The following is a 27532-nucleotide window of genomic DNA, read 5'->3' as shown; positions in this document are numbered from 1 at the left end:
CTAAAATATGACCTCTTCACGAACAAACCCATCCTACAAAGGGACCATGTCGTAGAAGACAAAAGGGGAGCTCAAGGAGATCCCCAAGTCTAGATCGACTGAGTCGCCTTGCTAAGGGAAAAAGGGCCTTGAAAATAGGTGTTCAAGAAGTTTCACAAGGACCACCCCCCTATAAAGGTCTTGACTCGAGGGGAGATCACCCCAAAAAACCAAAAAAGGGTCTCAAAGAAGATACTTATGAAAAGGGTCTCAAAGAAGACGCTTTCAAAAATGGTCTCAAAGAAGACGCTCGAAAAAATAGTACTATGCCTAATGACGAGAAGGACGCTTCTCGCACAAAATAAAGTGCGCGCAAAAAAATATATAAAAGGATAGCGAGAACCTAAATGGTCAACATATCCTTACAAGTAATCAAGGTGCACCAACAGACACGAATCACACGCAGTAGAGGGGTCCCAAAGGGAACCCTTTCAACATAAAGTTTTTTTACCATGAGGACTTGCAAAAGCTCCTCATACAAAAAAAAAAAAATAATAATGGCTTCTTAAAGTCTCACACCAATGAGAGAAAGAGGCAAGCCTCACCAAGTGAGAGGGTCTCGCTGTGCGAGACCATCTTGCATAGCGAGGTCTTCATCAACCAATAGTGCTAAATGACATATTTTGATGCCTTATATGCCTCCAAGTATAATGCAAGCATCGCAGTCATGGAAAAGATGACAAACAAAGGCCTTCACATGTTGACCGATGAAGGTTGAAGACTCAAAGGCAAGAAGGAAGGTCACCCTTGGTCTGATGCCTTCGAATAAGTTGGTTTGTGGCCTCGCATGACAATGCTTAGTACTTTTCATCCAGCACTTGATCATGCCCTCCAAATCCTGTTCTTGAGTGCCATACGATTTCATCTATACTTAGTCATCCTAAGAGATCTCACGAAATAATAATAATGCGCCATGATGCTCAACAACTCCTCCGTGGAGGTAATGCATGCCTGGATATCGATTAGCTATCTTTCCGCTCACGCGACCATGACAGCCCAGAGTGTGCCACCATTGTCACTAGCATCACAAACTTCGTTGATGAATTCTCACCGTCAACAACTTGGTTTAAAAGAAATCACACAGCAGTACCACCAGAGCATAGTAAGCGTAGCATTATAACGAGTCTACAAGGATGCCTAAAGAACTCCTTATAGACTGGGGGGCAAGTGTGGATGCAAAAAATCTATCAAGGAAAAAATCTTTGTTCCCTGGTTGAAATACATGGCTATGGGTCACTTAGTCCTGCTATCGGGCTCAGGCCTAAAGGTCCCACGAGACCACATTCTAGCCAACACTCCCAAGTGCCCCACAGGTCTCTGAAGATTCGAAGGCTCACGACAACCTTGTGTGTCTTGTGCCCCTAGGCCTTGCGTGGCCCCCGCCTCACGCCTAGGTGTCAGGCGTCCATGTGCCTCACAAGACCCTTGCTTGGTTGAAGAACCGAGTGCCAAGCTCTTAGGAGTCTTTCTCCCATGCAGCTCATGAGGCCTCTGCCTCGATGAAGATCAAATTTCCTTGCACCCAGGTGCCACGCACCCTTGCGCCTTGCTGAACACCAGAGTATCTCATCAAGGGCCCTGCGCCAAAGGCCTCGCACCACGGTCCCGCCACACATGTCAGCGCCTCGCGTATCCATACCTCGGCCGCCCAGCACCTCATGAGATGTTGAGGCCTCGCATAGAGAGGCGCACCTCGCCTCGCCCAGGAGCCTCCATGTCGTGGTGTCGCGTACTAGTGTCGCGCGCCAACACCTCGGCCCACCTAGGTGCCTCCATGCTGTGATGCCAGTGCCTTGTGCGCCCATGCCAGCATCTCGCGAGACGTTGAGGCCTCGCATAGTGAGGCGTACCTCGCCTCGCCTAGGTGCCTCCATGCCGTGATTCCAGCGCCTCGTGCGGCCGTGCTAGCGCCTCGCCCCTAGAGGGTGTCTCGCATCTCAAAGGGGCCTCGTGCCAAGAGGGTCTCGCGCATGGGGGCTGCAGGGAAATGGTCTCGCAAAGTGAGACTCTTATCTCACACATGGGCACCATGTCTCATCGCATACGCAACAAGCCTCGTTGAAGAGGCCTTATCTCTCTCCCTGAGATAAGTGCCACCAACTACACACCTCTTTCCCTGTGGGTCTCATGAGATGTAGAGTCAAGGACCTCTTAAACATGTGTTCAAGGAAGGTTAGGGAAGGCCTCACAATGATTCGGTATAAAGTCAGGAAAGGTACAAAATACATTTATAAACCAAGATGAGTTAGAGTAAGGACACGATGTCAACACCAGAAAAGTAGTGGCAGTAATAGAGGGGTACATGGTAAGGACTCCCTCAACATGCTTATGAGGTCCGTACCCGACAAGTAGTGGAGGTGTAATATGGTACCAAGGCAGGAGTACTTTTGCAGACCCCTGACACGTACTAAAGTTGACCATCACTCCCTCGACACCACTATCACATGCGCTACTACTCTAATGATGTACCCGTGTACTATTTTGTCCCCAAGGACCACCATGTATAAAGGGCCATTAGAGCCCAACTATAAATAAACCTTCACTCCTCAGAATAGGGGGTTGGAAAATTCATTGTATACTCATGCTATTAAGCAATATACGAATGTTTACTCCATTGGTGATTTGCATTTATTTTTCCTTAAGTCTATTCTAAGTTCTGATCTAGCTATCTCCATGCTTACCATTGAGTTTTCCAACCTAACATCATTGATGAGTTCTCATCATCAACAACTTCTACTATTTCTAGTATGCCAATATTTTTACAGGGAAGGAAGGAAGTAAGAAATAATGATCTGAAAAAGGAGCTTTCTATTGAAGCAAAGTTTGATTCTAATGAATCAGAATTTGATGAAGATTCCTTGGCTAAAACGTTCAACGAAATGTATGGTAATTGGTTGGATGTATGTTCTGAAAATTGATCAATGACCAAGACTATGAAAAATTTAATTGAAAAGAATAATGAGCTTGAAATTAGTAACAAAATGTTTGAGTCTAGTCTTGTGATTGAAAAAGAAGAAAATAACCAATTGAAAAAAGAAATTGAAAGCATAAAAAGAAATGTAAAAATGTTAAATCTAGGTTCTTCGGTTTTTGAGGATATTCAGAACATTGGTCAGAGGAGTCATGCTGGTTTGGGATACACTAGATCTCAAACGAATGAGAAAACTTAATTTGTTAACACTGGGAAATTTTCTACTGGTTATTCTGATGCTGTTTTGCAGGTGTCTGATGCTACAAAAAGGTCTCTTGGATAAACAGAAATGAGACCTTCAGGTAAAAATTTCCAGGCCTATGAAAGTGTAAAAAAAATTATACCTTTCTGTCATTTTTGTGGTATTAAAGGTCCTATACGTCCCAAATGATTTACCTTGCAAAACATGTTTAATCTCAAATATTTTGAGAAATTTAAAAGACTTGAGAAGAGACAATCCACTGTTAAATAAGTTTGGGTAAAAAAGAATGTGTGTTTTGCTAGTTTTGAAGAAAGATCTAATGTGTCTAATCTGTGGTACTTTGATAGTGGCTGTTCCAGGCACATGACAGGTGATAGAACAATACTCACGAACATCAGACCGATGCAATATGGGTTTGTGACATTTGGAAATGGTGTGTCTGGCAATGTGATTGGTATGGGAACCTTGAATTATCCAGGGTTACCACATCTTAAGAAATTATACTTGTAGAAGGACTTAAAGCTATCTTGCTTAGCATAAGTCATATTTGTAATCAAGGTTACATTGTTAACTTTGATAGAGAAAATTATTCTGTTTTGGATTCTGATTGTGATTGTATTCTTGAAGGTTTTAGATCTAATAATAATTGTTATACACTTATGACATCTGTTATGTGTTATACAACTATAGGTAATAATACTGACATGTGGCATGAGATGTTGGGCCACATACATTTCAAAAACTTGAAAAAAATGTCTTCTGTAGGTATTGTTCATGGTTTACCTAGATTGGGTAAATAGTCAGTTGGTAAGTGTGAGTCTCGCCAACTTGGTAAGCAATTGAAAACAAAACTTAAGAGTATTTATGATATTAATACTACTAGGGTGCTTGAATTGCTGCACATGGATCTTATGAGTCCTATCCAAGTAGAAAGTATTAATGGAAAGAGATACATTTTTGTTTATGTTAATGAATTTTTTCGTTTTACTTGGGTTGATTTTTTTAGAGAAAAATCGGATACATTTGATTCTTTTAAAACTATTTGTTTGAAATTGAGAGTTGAAAAAGATTGTGACATATGCTATAGTGTTGGAGTCTGTGCTAGGTATTAAGGAAAACCTATGGAATCTCATGTAGTGATTGTGAAAAACAATTATTTGTTATGTGCATGAGACTTTTGATTATGGTCTTTGGTATTCTAATGAAATTAATTCTAACCTTGTGTGCTTTAGTGATGCTGATTGGGCAGGTAATGCATATGATAGAAAAAGCACAAGTGGAGGATGCTTCTACCTAGGCATCAATCTTGTTTCATGGCATAGCAAAAAGCAGAATTCAATCTCTTTGTCTATTGCTGAAGCTGAATACATTGCTGCTGGAAGCTGTTACACTGAATTATTGTGGATGAAACAGATGATGACTGATTATGGGTTTTCTCTTGACACTTTAACTATTTTCTGTGATAACACTAGTGCAATTAAAAATTCTAAAAATCTCGCTCAACTTTCACGCACTAAACACATTAACATTCGTCATCACTTCATTAGAGAGCTTGTTGAAAATAAAATTCTAGTTCTAGAATATGTTGAAAAAAGTAAGCAAATTGCTGGTATTTTTACCAAAGCTCTTGATTCGGTTCGTTTTGATTCCCTAAGGAAGTCCTTAGGAGTTTGTTTTATTTGAATTGTGTTATTTTTGCATCTTGTTATTTTTGCCAAGCCTGGCTTGTTTTAAATCAATCGTGTCTTGTTGTTGTCCTAGAAGAAACTGTAAAACTCAAAAGAAAAGCATATTAATATAGTTTCTTGTTAATCTCTCTAGTGTATCTATGTTATAAATGTTTAGTCTTAGGAAAATTAATTAGTTCCTCCTAGAAATATTTGAGCTCATCAATGTGTTATGTTCAAGCATCCATTTAAAAAAAATGAAAAATAAATATTTTAAGCTCCTTTGAAAGAATAGAGCTACCTGCTTCAATGTGTGAAAGTCGTCTTTGAGTAAGTTGGAACTATGTAATTAGCACTTATGTAGAAGATACACTACCATTGAAAAGGGTTACCATTGAGGTAGCGTGACAATGTCTTCATTGGGTACAATTCCCAGAAAAAGTCTTTTTGAAAAATTGGGCAATGTTCCTTGCTTTCACTTTCACACACAAACGCTTGAAACATTTTTTTTTTTAAATGTAAGTAAAAAAAATGGTTTTAAAAGCTTTTACACACTGATTGATCTTCTTAAAATATTTGGATGTGACTGAGTTAATTCTTATCCTCCATAACATTTATGATAGAAATACAATATGTGATTAACTTGTTACTATAATTTATGTTTTCCTTACGAGTTTGAATTTTTCTTCAGGGACAAAAGCAAGAAGATCGGTTGATACACTTGATAAGTTCTATGGAAAAATAACAAAGTTTGTTTATATATATATATAGAAATAATAATACAAAAAATTGGACCGAATTTTAAGAGGATAAGTAAAATATTGGTATTTTGTTCTTGTTTCAATTTTAATTCTTGAACTCCAATTTTGCTCCAAGTGTTGACAATGTTGTGTGATCGGTAGTTTGTTTTTTAAAAAATAAAAAAATTATAAAAAGAATTTGTAAATTTAAAAATTAAAAAAATAAAATACAATGCGAAATACAAAAATTATAGTTTTGGCTAGTATGTTTTTTATTTGTGGTTATTTTTTGAATATTTTTGTTTCGTTTTTGGTGTTTTTAATTGGGGTGTATGGATTGTAAGGGATTTGGAAAATTAAAAGCTATTTTTTGAATTAATTGATTGACAGTTACTTGATTTATTTTTCTTTATTGAAAAATATTTAAGTTTCCCTTTCTTTGGGTTTATTTTAGGTAACTACCCACCTTCTTTCTTTTTAAATCCTTAACCCACAATCACTACAAGAAAATTGGGTCTTTACCTACCAATTGTAAGTGTAGGTAAAACTAGCATAATGGTGGGTAATATGGTTTACCTACCAATATTGAATTGGTAGAGATTGGTAGGTAAAAGTTAGTGGGGAAAGAGTCTTTACCTACACTTATTAACACTAGTAGGTAAAAGAATCAGTGGACCCCACTAAGTTATAAATCAATTGATGAGTCATCAGATGACGTGTTTGATGACATGGCATCCTACGTGTATGCTGACATGGTTTTTGTAGTTTTACGTGTATGATGACGTGTCATCCTACGTGGCATCATATGTGGCATCATACGTGGCATCCTATGTGGCATTATGTGTGGCATCATATGTGGTATCCTTCGTGGTATCATTTTATTAGCCCACATAGCATTATTTTATTGGTTTGTTACACAATTTATATTTTGTTCAAATTTAATGGTTATGTGTAGGTAAAAGATAATAACAGTTATTTATAAATGTTCTATATTAGAAATAAACTAGAAAAAAACCATTCAATAATAAAATGTTTAATGCTAAAATTCATTATAATGTTCAATACTAAAATAAGTCATAAAGTTATCATTTTAAGGTTACCCCTACCAAAATAAAAAAAACTTCATAAAGTTCATTCCTTAGTAAATTAATGTAAATAAACTAAGAATCATCTTGTGACTCCCGAACTGAAATAGATGGCGATTCTCTTAAATTTGCATCTGAAGCTTGGTCTGTTGGAGGTGGTGGAGGCGGTGCCATCAAATTGTTATGACGAAGTATATCCACAACTACACTAAGTTGTTCGTTAGTAGCATTAAGGCGGGAAGTTGTATCATTAAGTCGTTCAAGTAACTCTTCATAAGTTGGTTGATTACCCACAATATTTTCACGATGTGAAGTAGAAGTTGTGACACTAGGAGACCGCCCCCACCCTCGCAAGTATACTGAATCACGTCCAAGTACACGCTCCATAATCTCTTTATCAGACAGTTCTTCTGGAGGATGTTGACCCCTTAACTCTATCATTTTATCCTAATAATATATTTAATTAATTATTAGTAAGAAATATAATAAATAAAAATTTAAATTACTTACATATAATGGCCCGAGCTCTATTCCAGTCCATCCTTTCTCAGCATCATAATGCTTTAGACGCCATGCCTCAATTTGACCGGTAGGAGAAGTTAACACCATTCCACGTCGAATGTGATGTCGTGGTGTGGAGACTGAACCATTTTTCGACTCCCATTTCCTCTTTGATTGATTGGTAGTATTCTTTAATGCTCTTTCCTAAAGAAATAAATCCACATAAAATTTATTAGAAATTTTTTTACACAACCTTTTCTTTTGAACAACACAATGTCTATTTATTACAAACTTTATTGAACAGTTTAACACTAAAATCTGTAAATCAAAGACAAAACAAAATACTAGAAAGAGTAGATGTTGTTTATGTAGGGCCAAATACTAGAAAGAGTAGATGATGCCAAAACAATAACATTAGCTTTCATTTTTTCATTCAAACATTTAACCAAACACCTTAACTACATCAACTACATAGTCAGAAAAAACTTCATTCCCACAACCAAAATGAAATAAACACAACAACTGATTGGGTATCATAGTCAAAGAAAGACAGAAATTTCAACAAAGAGGTCATCTATAGCCAATACAATATTTCAAAATTAAGCAGTATTTCGACATTTGTGTACAATCATGGAAACATACAACAATATAAATTCAATAAAACAGAAAAAATAGCAAAAAGCTAGATGTTAAGAACAATAGTAATATGTAAATAGTATGTCGGGTCTCTTCTTCCTATCATAATAGCAATATTATGATAAAAAATGTTACCTTAAATTCAGGAGAACACCAACGATCACACAAAATCATCCAATCTTCTTGATGTTCTTCTTTTAAGTCTGGATGACATTTGCTCTTGGCCATCTCAAGATCATTTTCTCCTCCAATTTCTTTGAAATATAAGTGCAGCTTGTACTTATGACCCTTCCAAGTTTTTCTCATTTGCTCATCAATGCATTTTTTTAGTTGTCGCATCATTCAAGTTGATGTCAAAATGTTCCTATAACATAAAACAATATTAATTATAAATATTACAAATATAAATGTAATATTGTGAAATGACTTACCAAAAGATAGTGTCGCAATGGAGCTCTCACATCTTCTGGGACCATTCTCCACTCTTTATAATGAAATGTACCATGATTCCGAATAATGAATCCAATCTCATTATTAAATTTCTCAGCATTAGTACAAATTGGTTAACGACACTCCACATTAAAAGTCACTGACAACTTTCCAGTTGATGATGCCTTAGCTATAATTGTAGTTGTCAAGTCGCGAGTAACTCCACGTGGCTTAAAGGAAGATGTTTGTCCTACAATACAATATAATCTTAATTAAAATAAATAGAAATTTAAAGAAATGAACATGAAAGACATTAAATTTACCTGATGGAACTTGGGAAGATTGATTATCATCTTCGGTATCAAAATGGGTCGTCACATTGACTTGTTCACCCTGTACAGTAGGGTGTGTGGAGCCTTGAGGGTGTTCTCTCTCTACATTAGATTGTACGGTGGTTCTAGGTCATTGACTGAGTACCGTAGATCGAGTGGTGCAACAAACTTGTTGATTCTCTAAACTCGACCGAGTAGTGCGAATAACTTATGTAGGCGGAGGAGGAGGATCAATGACTGGTTCAACTTGTTGATTCTCTATACTCGACCGAGTAGTGCGAACAACTTGTGAAGGTGGAGCAGGAGGATCAATGACTGGTTCAACTTGTTGACTTTGAGCAATAGATCGAGTGGTGCGACGACCAGGTGCCATGACTAAAATTCTGTGAAATAAATATTAAGAAACTAAATATGAATTAAGAATCTGGATATCTTGTTTCATCTCAGTTTTTGCAAACCTTAGTTTCTGTACTTGTATTTCTGTTTGTGTACAGGGTGCTTGGCTAGTTGGCTAGTTGGGGAAGAACATTTGTAGACAAATTTCACGAGGCACTAACTGATCAATGACAAGATGACTAACTATGAATTAAGAATCTGCATCATCATCACATTCTGATTCTGTATAACTTTTGGTATCATCACTTGAGAGAAATGTTTCATTATTAGAGAATATATTTCCTTCATCAAAATCTTCATCTAAGTCACTATCCTTGTCAACATTTTGATTTTGGTTTAAAAATAAATCAACAACAAGTTGGTCTGAAAGAGTTACAGAAGGAACATCTAATCGAACTAAAGACGAACTTTCAATGAAATCCTCAGTTGGTTGAAAAGGTGGCAATTGAAATGATTCTTCTTCTTGAAACACATCATTATTTACTGTCTCTTCCATAATTTCAGGAATGTCATAAATAGATCGATGATTTACTTTTTGAACAATCTGCCAATTTGAACTACGCTTCATATCAAGCAAATAGAAAACTTGTTGTGCTTGAGTTGCCAAGATAAATGGTTCATTAGAATACCAATCAGTAGATGTATTGATGGAAGTCAAATTATGATCCACAACAATTGATCTACCTTTTGGATTAGAGTTATACCCCGTGCAACGAAATAAGAACACCTTCCGATCTAAAACAAATGACAACTGCAAAATCTCAATCAAGACACCATAGTATAGGATATTAATATTGTCATGATCACCTTCAGTGAAAATTCTAGAACATTGTGTCTTAAGAGTATCGTCACGCTCTTTACATCGAAATCGAACACCATTTACAATACAACTTTGGTAGGTGTTGTACCGTTCAAGTGGACCTTGAGATAAAGAGTACAAATCATCATTGGCAAGAGGTGATTTTTGAACTCGCATTTGAGACACCTGTAGTATGAAAGAATTTGAATTATGATGAATGATGTCACAACTTAAGAATTTAGTAAGAAACCATTAATGATAATCTCTTACTTTATTCTTAAACCAAGAAGGAAATTATTCTTTGTGCTCTAGGGAAAATTCTGAATCTGAAAGACCTTTTTCTTCCAATAACTTTATATGATCACTACATTCAAATTCATTTCTATGAATAAGTAAATGATATTTTGTAGATATAATTTAGAAGAATAAAAGAAATTGTTACTTACTTGATAAAATCTTGGATATCATCTACAAAATTGTTCAATATATACCATTGAACGACTTGTCTCCAATTTTGAAGCAATTTGATAGTAGATGCCCCTAATGGACGAACATTGGAGTTGAAAACATCTAACTTATGATTTGGAGAAGGTATATCCCAATTACGCTCGGGTCTTGTGAATCTTGTCTTTATATTAGAAACATATCTTGACAAGAAAGTTACAGCTTCATCTACAACAAAAGCTTCTGCTATTGAACCATCAGGTCAAGACATGTTTCTCACATATTTCTTGTACAAACCCATATGGCGTTCTGTCCCAAACATCCATCTCGAAGCAACTGGACCACCTAATAACACTTGATCGGGTAGGTGAACACAAAGATGAACCATTATGGTAAAAAATGATGGGGGAAATATCTTTCCAACTTGCACAAAATTATTACAATTCCATCTCTCAATTATTATATGTCAGAAATTTGTAATGTTTTTGCACAAATTTTTTGAAAGAATTGGCAAAGTTCAATCAAAGTACCACGAATGTTGTCTGTCAGAAAAGGAAGTAATGCAGCTGGTAATATCTTATGAAGTAAAACATGACAATCATGAGTTTTCATTCCTCCTAGTTTGTCATTATCTATTACACATCGACTAATATTCGAAGCATATCCATCCGGTAATCTAACACTTTGAATGAATTTACAAAAATCTTTGCATTCTTCTCTCGTCAAAGTGTAACTAGCATAAGGTTTTTCAAGCTTGTTATTAGATAGGTCCTTCTTCAGCCAAAGCTCTTCACGAATATTAAGATTTTGTAAATCCTTATGAGCTTTTAAAGTGTCTTTCGATTTACCTTCAATGTCTAAAAGTGTTCCAATAATGTTACACATACATTTTTCTCTATATGCATCACATCAAGATTGTGACGTAGCAAGAGCTTTGATCAGTATGGCAATTCAAACAAAACACTTCTTTTACACCAATTCAGCTCTTTCTCTCCACGCTTACGTTTTATAGAAGAATTACTTGGTGCTTTACCAGGGGTATGAATAGGAATTTCATCCAATTGCTTTAAAATGTCGTCACCAGTAAAAGTTCTAGGAGGGCCACGTAATTCAGTAGATCCATCATATTCTTTACTTTTTCTCCAAGAATGGTTTCTTTTCAAATAACATCGATGTCCCATGAAACATTGTTTGTCAATTATTCTTCTAGATATTGTATCTTCAAGACAAATAGGACATGCTAATTTACCACCAGTGCTCCACCCAGACAAGTATGCATAAGCAGGAAAATCACTAATTGTCCACAAGACTGCAGCTCGAAGTTTAAACATGCATTGACCATACAAATCATATGCATTGAATCCATCCCATAACTCTTTAAGCTCTTCAATTAATGGCATCAAGAACACATCATAATCTTTTCCAGGAGATTTAGGACCTGGAATTAACAAAGACATGAGATAGTTTGTTCCATTAGGAGAAGCCCAAGGTGGCATATTGTACAGAATTAATATCACTGGCCACAAACTATAGGTTGATGTCATATTAGAGAAAGGGTTAAACCCATCTGACACCAACCCCATTCGTACAATCCTAGAATCAGCTGCAAAGTCAGGATACACATTGTCGAAATGCTTCCAAGCATCCCCATCAGCAAGATGACGTAAAATCCCAGCTTCATTTTTTCGTACCTCTTTATGCCATCGCATATCTTTAGAAGTGTGCTTCGAACTAAACATTCTCTTAAGCCGTGCCTTGATTGGGAACCATCTAAGTCGTTTATGTGGGATTTGATTTCGTACATAACGACTAGACTTGCATACAGGACATGACACTGCATTTGCATTCTCACCATAAAACAATGCACAATCGTATTGACAAACATCAATTTTCTCATAGCCTAAGCCCACCTCACAAAGAAGCTTCCTCGTCTGGTAATAATTCCCTGGGCACTGATTACCCTCGGGCTGATGATGAACCCAAATTCTAGAAAGAACACAGAGGAGAACAAGAGCAAAATGGGGTCCCTTGTTGTAGTTGGTAGAGCTGATGATGAACCCAAATTCTAGAAAGAACATAGAAGAGAACATGAGCAAGAAAAAGAATAAGAAAGGACGGTAAATATTAAAGATTTTTCTCTTTTGTAGATTATTATAAATGAAATAGGAAAATAAGAAAGAAGAGAGAGTGGGAGATTGATTTGGGGGAAGTGAAATGAAAATGGAGAGGCTAAAAAGGATGAGGAAAACAATGAAAATTGTTATGGTTCAGCTACTTGGGGCAGCTAAACTGAGAATCATGGAAGTTGCTGCTAGACAAGCACCTCTCATGGACGTTGCATTTTTTGGGGAGGTTCAATTTAGTAACATGGGATTTGATCTATCTGACAAGGATTCATGAATGCATCTTTATTATTAATTCTTTCTTTTTTTTTTAAAAAAAAAACAATATTGAATTGAAAGAACTATTGTCATTATATAGAAACATAGAAATATATGTATGTATATATATGTGGTGCACATATTTTTGTACATATTCAAAGGTTACTACTACTGCCCAGGAGGAGGCTTTAAAGATTCTTTCCACCCCAGTAAACAAGGGGCTTTAATTTTTCTTCTTCCACATGAATTATTAATATTTCACAAAGCAAATAAACCATAATAGTTTGTCTCTGAACTCTAAACTAAGTACCAATAGAAAATGGCAGTAAGCTTATTATTAAATAGTGTTAATTTACTGATTTTTTATTTTATTATTTTGTAGTCTCTTCCAAAGAAACTAGACTTTTAATCAATCTTCGTACATAAACAACAGAGGGAAAGCCGCTAACAACAACTCATAAACAAAGTACCAAAGACAAAATACAAAAGAAATAGCATAGACAAATTCAAATGCATAAACAACCAATCACAAAAACTATAAACAAAGCACCAAAAAGTGCCACAGGACAATGATTCATCATCAAACTTTCAGATTAGTAAGGATTTGATATCACTATAAATCATAAAAATGTTACCTCAAGGCTTCCAAGGCTAAATTCCAAAAGTGTTAAAGCCGCCAAGCCTAATTCAAAAATCACAGAGCCACCCAGACCAAGCCCAAAACCTCAATGCACTACAAGAAATTCATATTAAAATTAAATTCTGATTGAAAATATTGATCAACAATAAAAACAACAAGAATTCAATCATGCTCATATTTACACATTCAAAATCAATCAAAACTAAAATAAAATCAGATCTGAAAGTTATACAAAATTTTTAGAAAACATAACTTGCAAACAAATATAAAGAATCAAATCAAATAAAAAAATGCAAAAATAAAAAGACAAATCATATATAACCAAAAATAACCTCAAAATAATTTCTACAAGATATTTCTACAAGCAGCTTATAAGCAATTTACCAAAATCTTTCTAGAAAAAGATCACTGTCGAGCTTGGCTAACCAACTCAAAAACCCCAAAATCCTTTCAACCCATAAAGCATAAAAAATGTAATTCTAGCTAAAAAGAAATTCAAAAACATTGAGAGAAAAGAAAAAGGAATAAACCAAACCTTAATCAAGATTGTGTCACCAAGGAAGAGCTGGAGTCGTTTTTCTTTCTTTTCTTTTTTTGCGTTCCCTTACTGTCCAAAAGGAAAAACTCATAAATATGGAGAACTAAGGCCTTTACAGAGATAAGTTATGTATTGCGTAATTAAGCCCTCTACTTAGTAACTTACAGATCAAAAGAGTGAGTCACAGGAGAGAAGAAGACAAAGCCGATTTGGTTCTAAGAACTGGAAAGGCGTAGAAGGCGATTTGATTTCAAAATGAACAAAGCAAAAAAAGTTAAGAATGAAAAAACAGAAATCAGAAGAAAATTTACTTATTATGAACGAAACTAGAATATGTCTTTACTTACAAATTTAGAAAAAGAGATATTGTGTGTCCCACATACATAATTTGAGGAATCGATAGAGAAATAAACAGCTACCGCAAATGTTTATGCAAAATTATTGATTTATTTCTGGGCAAATTAAGTGGTCCTCCTCCTAGAGAAGGTAAAACGGATTGGGGGTCTAACATCATACTATATCATGGAATCAAAGCACTATACATAGTATGATTTACAACAAACAGCATTTTCAAGTAACAAAATAACTGTTTTAAAATATATATAATTTAATAATTAAAAAATCAATTAGCAAAAGTGCATGATTACTAGCTTGATATTTTAAAAAAAAATGAATGAAAATTCAGCAAAGATATTAATTTCATGAGTGGGACAAAGATAATAGAGAAAAGAAAATGTAAAAATATCTACAATTGAAATACAGTAATAGCAATAATAATGATGATTCAGTTTTGTTTCTAGAATATCATTGAAAACATAAACCACTTATTAAAGAAACTAACCGAAAGCACAGATGAAAAGAAAATACTTTTAGGAGGTCACGCAAGCAGAAAAAAACATGAAATATTTTGAATATTTGATCGGCTAAAACTATCTAACTAAGCAATTGAGCATTGAAATATTAATAACCTAGAAAGAAAAACTAGCTAATGAGAAGTTGATGCAAATACAATTCAATTAATTTGATGATACGAGTTCAGACCAAAACAAATTATGCTCTCCATATGTGGGACAACAGGGGAAGTGAATAACTAAATCAAGAGTCACATTAACATGTTAATTAAAGCCTAAAGTCAAATAATGATATTATTTTTGGCCTTATCTTTTGCTTTCAATATATTTTATCCTACAATTGGCAGCTGAACAGAAAAGAATGCTATCAACACGATGATTTATCTTCAATTCGTTTTTTTTCTTCACATAACATAAATAAGCAATAAAATCCCATGTGTTATTTGGACTATACTGTTAAAAAAGATTAAAAAAAAAAATACTCACTGCAATATACAAATTGGTTGAGATCAAGAGTCACCCGGCCCTGCTTAGCAGTATCAAATGAATCAAACATATTACTGCAACGAGCAAAACAACACCAGAAAATGAGTAAGCCTCCGTTATGAGCTTATGACCATTTTGAACTTGTGTAGATGATAAATTATACATGTTCAAGAGTTTCACTTGAAGCCAAACGCCTTTATTGTAGAGTCCAAGAACTTTACTTAGCTAATTGTTTAGTAGTATTATAGTATGTTTAGTGTTATCATTGTTACTTTGGATTTTTGGTTCAGACCGGGAGTTATTTGGACACTCATAGTAGTACTTATAGATTTTCTAAGTTTAACCTATAGTTTAAGAATATTAAGTATAACCTAAGGTTTGATTAATGTGTCTGATATTAAGGATTATATTATTATATTATAAGGTTTAGACATCAACCAATAGGATTTTAAGCACATGTTTTGAATGGTAATTAAGGATTAAGTATTTTTGAGGATTAAATTAAATAAGGGTAAAAGTTTGAATGTATAGGGTCAGTCAGCAGCTTTGAGCACGTTGAGGGCTTAGTCAAGGCTGTTTACTCCATTCAAACTCAGCTAAAAATGTGTAAATTCGTGTTTAAATATTCAGCGTATGCCGATATATCGCAGCTATAGGGGGCGATATATCGTAGCACGTAGATACGGAAAACACGAATCGATGCACGGTCGCCTCGGGAACAAAGGTCCAGGTGATATATCGCCTATAGGGGGCGATATATCGCCTCCACCAGCATGTTTTCAAATACATTTGAATTCTTTTCCCTTCAGCCATTCAAACTCCTTCAACAGTCCAGCATCTTCTGAACGAGTCTTCAGCCTCTGCTGAACGATTATTCAAATGATTTTCACCTAAAAAGCCATTATTTTTATTCAAGTAAAATCAAGATATTTTCATTCCCAAACTCTATAAATAGGACCTAGTACCCAGCCATTATTCACCATTTTCTCTAAGTTCAGAAGCTGCTAGTGTTAAGTGAGTGTGAGAGTGTAAACACTTGGTTTGGGGAAAAACTATAAGCTTAAACATCATAAGCTTATCAAACACTTTGGGAAGTGAGTTCTATAGTATTTCGGTGGAGGTTAGATTGATCTTGCAATCTTTGAGGTAAACCCAAAACTATAGTTCTTTTCTGTATTTTTATGTTATTTCCTTTCTCAAAACCTTCTACTCAGTCCCCTAACCTTATTGTTATTTTGGTTAGGGAATCCAAGCTTTTAAGCATATAAGTCGGTAAGTATGTTTTCTATGGTTTAGTCTTTCCATCTCTTTCATTTCATCTCCTTTCTTTAGACTTACTCTTTCTTATGGTTTTAGGAGTGTTCCAACAATCCCAACTCAGTCCATAATCTCGGTAACTTTGGTAAGGAAAATAGGCTAGAATCTATATGTTTATATTTATGCTATTTTATGTGTTATGTTTTCATATGTTATGAATATGTTATTGATGTGTATGTTGTAGGCTTGGGCATATGCCCTATTTGACTAACAAGACCCCAAAAAGATTGTGGGCATAAGCCTATTTAGCTGGTAGGACCCCACTAATCTCATGGGCATAAGCTTGTTTAGTCTATGGGACCCCAAGTAATAATGGCCATTATAATAAGTGTATGTTATATGTATTATGTTAAGTCTTTATGTTTTCTTATGAAATTATGTATGTGACTTTGTGTTAGATTTTCCTTACTGGGCATTAGGCTCACTCCTTTCTGTTTATGTGCAGGAAAATAAGCTTAGAGGTGGAAAGATTCGTGACGCTTGGAGGATGTGTATCGATGATGAATGGAGTCAAGGGGCCGAGCGTTATTCGATTCGAGGATATAGTCTCCTTTTATGTTTTTATGGTTTTTATGTGTATTTTCCGCATTATTATGTAATGTCTTTTATTTTAAATCTTGTTTTGTTTTAAAGACAATGGGATCCCAAAATCCTTCTTAGTATTCTGTTTATTTGTAAATAACTCTTATTTTCAAGTTACTCAATAAATTATGGTATTTTCGTAAAAATGTAAGTTTTATGTATAGTTTCGATAATGGTCCAATTAGTCTAGATTAGTGGGTCATTACATTTATATGATTAAGAGTGTGGAAAAAAATATGTATACAATGCTGAGAGACATATCGATTGTGTGTATAAAATTCATTCTAAGCACAGAAAACTTTTGTTCTTTATTCTGAGAAAAAACGTGTATTTCTATCGAGAGAAAATTACCGAGCTGACTGCAAAAATATACAAAGAGATATGAAATCATCTAATCTGAATCTTCCATTCTTCTTTTGATCAAAACTCTGCACAAATTATAAAAGAATGAGCTATGACAGCCATAAACTTATTATGTATAAACATCATTAGAAAATCCCAAGTAAATCTATAGCATCTACTGATCTCTTTAAGAAAATCCGCACTAAAAAATCATCCAAATTCTTGCACATGCATCAACTTTTTGCCATGTACCACAAGTGAAAAATAGATCATTTCAACTGCTTCTTAAGAAAATTTAGAATCCATCCATGAAGTGCAAGTAAATGATTTACCTCACAGACAGTGTAAAAAGCAGGAGAGTCCAGCGAGAATCCAATTTTTACCAATGCCTGCGACCAATATTTAGCAGCAATTAAGAATAGGAAATTAACAACACGAAAATCGAGAGAGAAAGAGAGAGTGAGAGAGAGAACACGAGCTAATAATAACTTTCATACCAGTAGCTACAAGTACTGGACAAATAAGTGCCACCACCAATCACTAGCAACATACAATTACAACTTGGCTTTCATCGAAAGCAACTAAGTTAAAAGTTACCTCAAACACTTCATCAGTAACAAGATAACCACGCTCCCTGTAAACAACAACAGCAGCAAAGAATCAAGAGTTTGAGAAAACAACTTTTTAGCCAAAGGATGCCACTGCTACAATTTAAGAGCAAACAAATACATGCATAATCAAATATGTTGGCTGCCAATGACTTCTTAAAGCAGCCATTTTTATTATAAACTAATACAATATAGAACTTAGTTAGATATTACATATGTTGGTAATTTCCACTGCGAAGGTTTGAACTAACTTAAACACCCATTAAAGAATAACACTAGCATGTTTACAAGATTCCTGTACCCAAAAAAGCACTGAAATGACCTCTCCAGGTTTGAAAAAGCTTGTTGAACCTGCAAATAGAAGAAGCAACAAACCGAGTGTATGTAGTTTAATGGTAAAGTTTAATGGTGAGGCTGCCTGTTTGGTTAGTTAATTGGAACAATTTTCCATTACATTTATGGTTGGATGTGTTCTTATATAGGGGTTCATGGAGGTTGGATGTGTTCATGGAGGTTCCTGGTTCAATTAAATAGTTATGTATCAGATTAAAAAAAGTTGGTGGCAAGATGACCTTCTGTTATTTTATTATGGAAAGTGCCCCAAAATTAGAGAGCACCAAACTACAAAAGCAACTGGCCAACACACTACAACGACATGGAGAGACATCAGCACTATAGCTGAGAACTCAAACAGAAATACTACAAAACAAAAAACAACCTTACGTAAGACTATCTACAAAACAACATTACACGGTTTTGGGACAGAGTGCGTTTGCTTTTCTTTCTTTCTTTTTTCTAAGCATTGAATTTGAAAACATTGAAAAAATATCAACTAAAATAAGAAAAATGATATCGAGTTGTTGAGATTTGCCAGTAGTACAAGGGCCTAAAGAATCAGTAGTGAGAAATCAAATTCAGGTGAGTGATACTAGCGATTTTCATTTCGCAAGATTTCAGATGAAATTGTTGGCTGGATCGTTGTCGATTCAAGATCCAGACAAGAAGTTGTTCTTGCTTTTAAATTCTAAACTATTTTCTTTGATTTGAAATAAGAAAAAACTAATTATAGTCGTGGGTGATACCTTGTATTAATCGGTAGCTGGGTAAACCCAACACTTGCAGATGAATCGGTCTTGAGGAAGAACTGGAAGAGGCGATTGTTGTTGAAGATCAAAACATCAGGGACTCCAATGGAACGGCTGTGAGAACGGAACAGAACGGCAAAGATAGAACAATGCTGTGAGAGAACAGGGAATGGAAACAGGAAAGGGTGCGTGAAAGGGTTATAAAATATAATATATAACATATAATATATTTGTTAATTTGATACAAAACAAAAATAGGCTAGATGGCAGACACATATTACAACAAATTTAACACATCATCAATATTATAACACATCAGCTTACACATAATAAAAATATAAAATAAAAAGTAAGCAAAAATGGGAGGAAAAATTGAGCGGGAATTGTAAAATTTTTCCCTCAAAAATAAATGTAGGCAAAGTCTCCATATTAGTAGGTAATATTGGTAGGAAATAACATTTCTGAATTAATATACTAATGAAAAATAATTACTTACCAATATTCGCTACCAATAAATATTAGTGGGCAAAAGATATTTTTACCTACCAATATATATATGTAGGTAAGAAATTGGTAGGTAAATGTCACCTTATTTACTCCACATAAGCTTCCAAATAAGCATTTATAATAACAAAATAATATAATGAAAATAAAATACGGGGGGAAAATTGAGTGGGAATGGTTAAAAAATTTCCCTCCATAATATACATAGGTAAAGATCATTACCTACTGATATTATTGGTAGGTAAAGCTCTGTTAAAAAATATAATATAATGGACTAGCATTTACCTACTAATATTATCTACCAATAAATATTGGTAGGCAAAACATTACTTTCCCTACCAATATAAATTGGTAGGTAAAGATCAGATTTCTTGTAGTGAATCACCATTTTCACTCTCATTCTTTCATTTGTTTTCGATTCTCTTGTTTCTCTTCTTTCTATGTTTGCATTTTTTTTTGTTGGTTCCTTAAGTTTCTCAACTCAAAGAAAACAATGGCTAAGACAAAAAAAGCTAGAGGTTCCAGGCATCCTACTCGTGCTAAACCCATTGTCAAAGCTGCAATTGAGAAACCTGCTCCTTCAAAACTTTGAGGAAAAATAAAGGCTCAAGCACAGAAGAATGTATTCAATCTGAATGAGAGACCATCTCGTGAAGCCTCTCTTAGTTCTTCTTCTACTCCTGGTCTGAGTGGTGGTGCTCATCTTGATTCTTCTTCGTCTGAGCATTCGAGTCTCAAGGCTTCATCTTCTAAGGATGCTTCTTCATCTCGCTTTGCTGATTCTGAAGGAGCAAAAACTAGAATTGCCATTTCTTCACCAGTTTCTTCTCCACCTCCATCTACTTTAAAGAAGCATTTTTCTCTTCAATATGAACGACACTCTAAATGTCGTTTGGATGCCTCCACTCCACTGGCTGTTCATCTCAAAGAGCATCCACCTTCTGTTTCATCTACCGAATCAGAGGGTGAGGGAAAAAGATGATGCAATTTCTCATAAAACGAGAACTGAATCTGAACCAAGTGAGGATTTGAATGTTCAAAATTATTCTGAGGAAGAAGAATCCCTTGTTGAAAGTGATACTTCAGAAGATCGTTCTGTAGCTTCAAAACCTAAAGATGTGTCTCCAGAACCCATGGTTCAAGACAAGTCAAAATCTAAAGGCAAGCGACTTATGGAAATTCCTCCCTCTAGTCCTATCCCTAAAAAGGTCAGAAAGTCAGGTAATCTCGATGATTTTTCTCCCCATTCTCATTTTTTCTGCTTTAATGACAATGAAAGGAACATGCACATTTATGCTACTCGAAAATTCATTGTTGAGAAGAATTTTGACATTGATGCTCATAAGGTTCTTAATCTTATTCAAGAGAGGGGTTGAATGAATACTATAGATGGATTTACTTGGTATGTTGATAGGATTATCAAAGAATTTTATGCTAATCTGAATGATGAGTTTCTTGAAAAGAATTCTTGCATGTTTGGGAAAGTCTATGTTAGAGGTCATTGGTATTTTTTTCACTATATTGTTGCTACACTTAATCATCCTGTAGATGTTGAATCCACCAAAGTGCCTTTTGACAAATATGTGGTTTTTGTCCGATATCATTTGACAAAAATTTACTTGGAGTACCTATGATTTCGTCCATATTGCTCATCTCACTATCAACATGATGCTTTAATGAGGTTTGCTCTTTCTAATTGGTTGCCATCTTCCAACATGGTTGTAGTTTCACAAGACTTAGCTTTCTTACAATTTAAGTTAATAACTAATGCACCAATTGATCTGGCTGACATGAATTTATACCAGATTGTGGCTTTGCGCAAGGGAATTGAAGGAAATTAAATTTTCTCTTTCCTAACTTGATTTATAAGGTATTGTCTTCACAGAAAGAGCTGATTTTGGACACTGAATCTGAAGAGCCTCCTCTGACTGGGATGACTTTCAAACCTTCTGAGAAGTTTGATCCTTCTAAGTAGCCCTAAAGGAGTATCTTTGCCACCTGTGCGTTCTGCTTCTCTTGGAGATTTAGGTTCACCTTCTGTAGCTCCAGCCTTCCAATTTGTTCACATAGAAGTTTCCATGATTAACACTCGGTTGGGAAAATTTGAAGAGGGCCAAGCTTCTATTCTCCATAAAATCAGTTCTATCCAGAAGTTCATTGCTGAGTGATTAGTGTTTTATTTTCTTTTTGTTTAACTTTATGTATGGTTGAACTTTGTGTTTGGTTTTAATTTTGGTCCTTGTTAAACCTTGGCTCCTTTGATAGATGAAAATGGGGAGTAGTCTTATTTTTGTTTGGTTGTGTGGTTACAACTCTAAACCCTATTTTCAGGGGGAGTTGTGGGTTATATTGGAAATTTAACATGTTTGTTTATTTATGTGTTAGTGATCTTACTTGCAGGGGGAGTATTCAAATACTCTATTGTTTTTTCCTAATATTTAATCTCTTTGCAGGATTGTTTATTTTTTAAAAATAAAAAATATCTTTTTTCTTTCGAAGTGCCAAATGGGGAGATTGTAAAATCCACATTTGACAATTTGAATTTTAACAAATATTTTTTATTTATTGTGTTTATTTTCGGTTGACTATGTTGAGGAAATTATCTTTGATTTTATTGCTTTTAAATTCTCATAATTCTCCTTTATTGGTTATTGTATTTTTGGTAAGTTTATACAAATAAAGTCTTCTTGTTTACATATTTTTTAGACTTATTTTCTTTCCAAATTTAACTAATTGTTTCTCTGTTTTATTGTTAACCGAATATATCTCTGGACAACTCACAATCAACCAAGAATGGGTAACTTCTAAAAGTTAGTCAAAGAGAGAATCTGACAATGATCAAGTCTAGATTCGAGCCGTTTTGCAGCTAAAGAATTAGTTTGTTCCCAAAATTTTCGCTGGATTGATTGTGATTGAAAGTTTATATTTGGAAACTTTCCTTGTGTGTGTTGTGCGTCTAGAATTGTGTAAAGCTAACTTTGGGTAAGTATTTTGTGTATAAATACGAACCAAAACATCAACCCTAGGTCACCTCTTATTTGCCTTAACTTCTTATATTTTTAGAAGATTGTCTTTCTTTTGTAAATGATAGGTTTTCTGCTATTCCTTGGTTATTTTGTGTGTCCTTGTAATTGCTTATGTATTAAGCAAAATCTCAAAGAGAAGAATGTGAAGAACAACCTTCGGGAGAAAGATCATCAAAGTCTTGCATCGGGAGGAAACAAGCATTCATCAAGGAATTTGAAGGGAGTTCAAACCTTGGTGTTTTAAGGAGGTTCATTCAGGAAAGAGATAGTACATCAAGCTTGCGACAAAACCATTAGAGGGAGTCTAAGTTTTGTTTAAGTCAACTACTTTGTACTTGTAAAATTTGACTAATGAATCTTATCTTTGGGCCTGACCCCGTGGACTAGTAATATTAGAAAGGATATTGACACCACATAAAAAAACTCTGTGTGTCATTTTATTATTCAATTAATTCTATTTTATCACACTAGTTTGATATTTTGTAGTGACAAAAGCTTGATCTGTAGCTACAGAATACTCGTTTGCTGTACCAATTTGTATGTTCCGCATTGAATTAATTTGGTTAATTAAATAAAAAGTTGATAATCATGAATTATAGAATTTCAGTTTAAAAATAAATAACAATAAATGATGTCGCCTTTTTAATAGAGAAATGAGATTGGTGTTCCAATTGCTTTTTTTTTTTTCTTTTTTTTGTGAATTGAAGATCATATATTAGAAGGCTAGAAAGCCAAAAGATAGTATAAAATAGTGTAAGAACGATGCTAAATGGCTATGCACATCAGGCCACCGCATTTATCTATGTTCAAAGAGAGAGCATAATTTACCAATTGAATAAGCAAGAGAGTTAGAGCATCTTCAATGGAGTGCCAAAAAGTAGGTGCAATGCTATATTTAGCATATCATACAAAAAATATAATTCCAAGTGTTCCAAAAAGTGTGCCAAATTTGGCACATGTTAAAAGTTGTGCCAAATTTGGCACATCAATAAATACTAATTTTTTATTTATTATATTACTACTAATTATTATAATTGAGTAGTTGATAATTAATGATCAACCATATATCATTTTTTTAATGACAAATTTCTTGTAGTACATAATTTGGATAATAAAAAATAATAAAAAAATAACTTTTGTATGTTCTCAATAAATATTAAATGAATTATTGATTTTTTTATGATAATTTGTATATTGTGCATTGGAGTATAATTGTAAATATTGGGCCAAATATTTTATTAACTCATTTTTTGTGCTAAATTTGGCACAAAATTTACATCTTGCATTATAAATGGTCTTAGCTATCATATTATATTGAACAAAAGATAAAGCATTTGCATATATTCAAGCGATGTCATCAATAACACATCAAAAGGAGAGAGCTCCACTGCCTTTTTGTTGATTGCATCACAGACTCGAAGGCACTTTGTTTTCATAATGATTGATATATATCCCAACTGTCTACATAAAAAGAGGCCTTAAAGGACTGTAGCTGCTTCAACAATGTGGAGTTCAAGTGCCAAGCAGCGAGGGGAGGCTAAAGAACCCAAAACCAGTTCTGATGTAATGCAAAATCGCTCCCAAACATTCTTTGGGTAGAGCCAAATCTAGACCAACATCAACATTGATTTTAACCATTCCAGGAGAGGGAGGTTCCGAAGTAGTGTCTGCCAGACTAGACACAGATCTTAAAACTTAGGAGGATTTTTTCTTGCCTTGAGCTTGCTAGTAGCGATCTAAGAGGTCCAATGATCCATTAATGACATGGTAATCGCTAATATCAATTCCCTTGTGGATAAATTTGTTTCTCCTTTGGCCAATATTCCAATAGAAGGTTATAATCTCACTACTACAAAAAAACTTTTCTATGCGGTTTTTGGGAGTACTGAGAACTGTAGTGTACAAAGAAAAGTTTTGAAAAAACCACGGAGAAAAGGCATCATTTTCTCTACAGTTATGTTATTTAAAATAACCACGGAGAAAAATATTATTTCTCTGCTGTTTATTTAACATATCCGCAGAGAACAATTTTTTTTATAATTATTTTTGGGCGTGTTTCTATATAATTTCAATCCCGATTATATAATATATTTAATTTTATTAATTATTATTATATACCTAAATTTTATATAATAATATAATATACCTAATTTGATAAATTATTATCTGATTACAAGATAACATATAACATATTATTATATATATTCACATATCATTTCTAATTAGAATATAACATTTTACATATATATTTATAGGTAGTTTGAATATACATACATGAGGGCACTCTTAATAGTTACTATCCATGGATGATTACTTTAATATTAACCATTGGATTAAGATCAATGATCCATATTTATAATTGTTAATTAATTATATCTAAAAATAAAATTTGATTTTTTCAAACTTTTGGAAGTTAGGTCGATAACACGGCGGTCACATATTTATTACTTAAAGAATAAAAAAAGAATCTTATTTAATATCCATTCTTCATTCCTTCTTTATTCTTGATTTATTCCTTTTATCCATTCCATGAGAAAAAAAATCATTTGGGAATTAATGAGAATAATTAATGTGACTATTATCTTTCCAACTAATGTTTATTGCCTAACTAATCTAAAAAATTAGAAATTATTGATTTTATATATTTTATTTATTTATTTTCATCATCATTATAATCATTCCTCATTAAAAACTTGTTAAGTGATTTATGGTAATGTTGTATCCTGATTTTAGCACGAGTTCATTCACTCAGCTCGAGTATAGATGGCGGATAAATACACGAAAAAATGACTAAGGAAAATAATATCTGCTTATTATCCATGTGGACAACTCGAGATTCATAGCGATCATACGTGGTGATTAGGCGGCCTGAGTTTATCTCAAACTAAGGATGCGATGACTATGAAGCGCGAGCTCGGAATCAAATAGCTTGGGGGAGATATCCAGCTCGTGGTAATTCTAGTATATTGCATACTAGAAGATCCCTAGAGACTCGGGATCCCTTTGTACATTTATTTATGACCAGACTGTCATATTTATTATCCGAGAGAGTAGGAGCTTGTTATCTTGTTATAAAATCATATCCCAATATAAATGAGAATTATTTGTATTAAATGTAGACATTATGTAAATACGTGATTGACTCACACGGTTACCTAAACCTGTCCATGGAATTCCCCTATAAATACTGGGAATATTGGACAGGAAAGGGGACCATTATTCTGTGATACCAAAACTCTGTCAAAATAGAGAGAGAAACAACAATAATACTGTATCGTGGACTAGGTGGATTTTAACAACTGAACCACGTAAAAGTTATGTGTTCTTGAGTGAATTCTGTTTGTTTTTCATTACGATTTATCATTAAGCACTAATCTGCCTTATTATTTATTAATACACAGTTGGTGAAAAACCGCGTCAACAGTTTGGTGCTTTCATTGAGAGAAAATTAGTGCTTCATCAAAATCCCAGTCGATTCTCTTCATGGTGCTCACTCTCTCAATGCATGATAATGAGATAGAACAGCCTGGTGGGCAGGAGGCCCATCACACCGCTGTTTCGAACGAGCGTGGCCCTGAGATCCAGCAACGTCCGGGAATACAACCGGTGGGACAAGGCGACACTGCGAGTTTGGCGTCATTTCCACCGAATCCAAATCCATATTAGCTAACTGCCGTCGAGTTGGAAAACATAGAATTAAGGAGCCATCTCGCTAAGGAAAACATGCAGATTGAGGAGGTTTTGGCTCGGTTACCCCCTCTTGCAACTGACATTAATGTCGGAAAGAGGCAAAGTGGGTCTCACATGTCCCACAGAAATAATCGATCCAAACCAAGTCGATTAGTCAGAACCTCTACCCCAAGTTTTGTACTTGTGGAGCGATATCACCAAAATGCTCGACCCAGCAACCATCATAGGGGTCGTCAGCATGTCAGTCAGTCAGTTAGGACTACAACCCCAAGTTCGGTGCCTTCTTCACAGATCCCTAGGAATGCCCATGGCAATCCATGAGGAGGGGTTGGGATAGGCTCACAAAGACCAAATTTTCCAACAAACCCTCCTACATCATGATCAAATCGCCAAGCGCAGAGAACCAGAGACATTGAAGTAGAACATAGGCGAGCTAATTTAGTCTGCCATGATGGAACGAGGATAGCTTCACCAATAAGGCATCCCCTGTCATCTATAAGACATCCGATACCACCTCGTCCTCAAAGGGACATTCCAACTTATCGAGAAAGTAGGAGGAATCCTCCCCATCTGCCAATACTTACGTCCCATGAACACATGTCGAAATTCCAGATCCTCGGTCACAACCTTTGAGCTGTAAGTTTCACAAGCGGGAGTTACTGGACTGAAAGTCGTTGTAGCGGTAGGTCCAAGGGTGACCTAAGGAATCAATTGAGTTCAGCACAGAGCCCTCGGTATGATCCGCAACCTAATTTGCTCGATCGTTTGAATTCTAAGAGAAGAAATACAGCTCGGAATGAAGATATTAGCTATACTCGACAAGAAGGAGGTCCGTCCATAGTACGCGATAACGGGAATGCCCCACAAAACCAAGCTCAAGCTTGGAGGGACAATAACCCATCAAACCCATACAATAGGATGGGAGCTGTTGAACAGCCCCTAGGTAACCTAGGGACTTCAGACTAAACCCTCGAAAGACTAGCTTTGATGGAAGAGCAAATGAAGAGGCTTTTTATCTGGAAAAGAAAAAGATGATTATGACTTAGAAGACGAGCTTGATCCTTTCGCTCCAAATATTGCGGCGACCACATATCCGATAGGTTTTAGAATGCCACACTTGTTAAAATTTGATGGAGATGGAGATCCGTCAGATCACCTCGGAATGTTTAACACCATGATGATGGGTCACAATGTCGGGCTCGATCTAATGTGTATTTTATTCCCTGCAACTCTGGTCGGGC

General features: G+C 34.9%; 1 protein-coding gene across 2 annotated transcripts; it reads right to left on the bottom strand.

The window, feature by feature from the left end:
* Positions 1-6674: 6674 nt before the first annotated feature.
* Positions 6675-18307, bottom strand: LOC133819004 (uncharacterized). 2 transcript variants are annotated; one of them, XM_062252143.1, is made up of 5 exons: positions 13966-14035; positions 13798-13869; positions 13258-13355; positions 7215-7409; positions 6675-7151 (listed from the first exon to the last, which is right to left on the bottom strand). In XM_062252143.1, exons 4-5 carry the CDS (start codon positions 7311-7313, stop codon positions 6780-6782), a joined length of 471 nt encoding a protein of 156 aa, XP_062108127.1. In that variant the 5' UTR covers positions 7314-7409; positions 13258-13355; positions 13798-13869; positions 13966-14035; the 3' UTR covers positions 6675-6779. The 2 variants fall into 2 exon arrangements, 1 of the variants encoding a protein (XP_062108127.1); XR_009886225.1 differs by lacking the exons at positions 6675-7151; positions 7215-7409; positions 13258-13355; positions 13798-13869; positions 13966-14035 and adding exons at positions 14982-14998; positions 15138-15211; positions 17388-17464; positions 17711-17767; positions 17976-18307.
* Positions 18308-27532: the final 9225 nt, after the last annotated feature.

The sequence above is a fragment of the Humulus lupulus genome, chromosome 2 (genome assembly GCF_963169125.1).
Source record: "Humulus lupulus chromosome 2, drHumLupu1.1, whole genome shotgun sequence".
NCBI classification, from domain to species: Eukaryota; Viridiplantae; Streptophyta; class Magnoliopsida; order Rosales; family Cannabaceae; genus Humulus; species Humulus lupulus.
Note: the sequence above shows the minus strand (reverse complement) of the source record. Positions and strands in the feature narration are given on the sequence as shown.

Coding starts and splice junctions, on each gene's coding strand:
- LOC133819004 (XM_062252143.1), bottom strand. CDS start 7,313: ATGGTGTTAACTTCTCCTACCGGTCAAATTGAGGCATGGCGTCTAAAG. Junction 7,152..7,214: donor TAGAGCTCGGGCCATTATAT/GTAAGTAATTTA, acceptor ATATATTATTAG/GATAAAATGATAGAGTTAAG.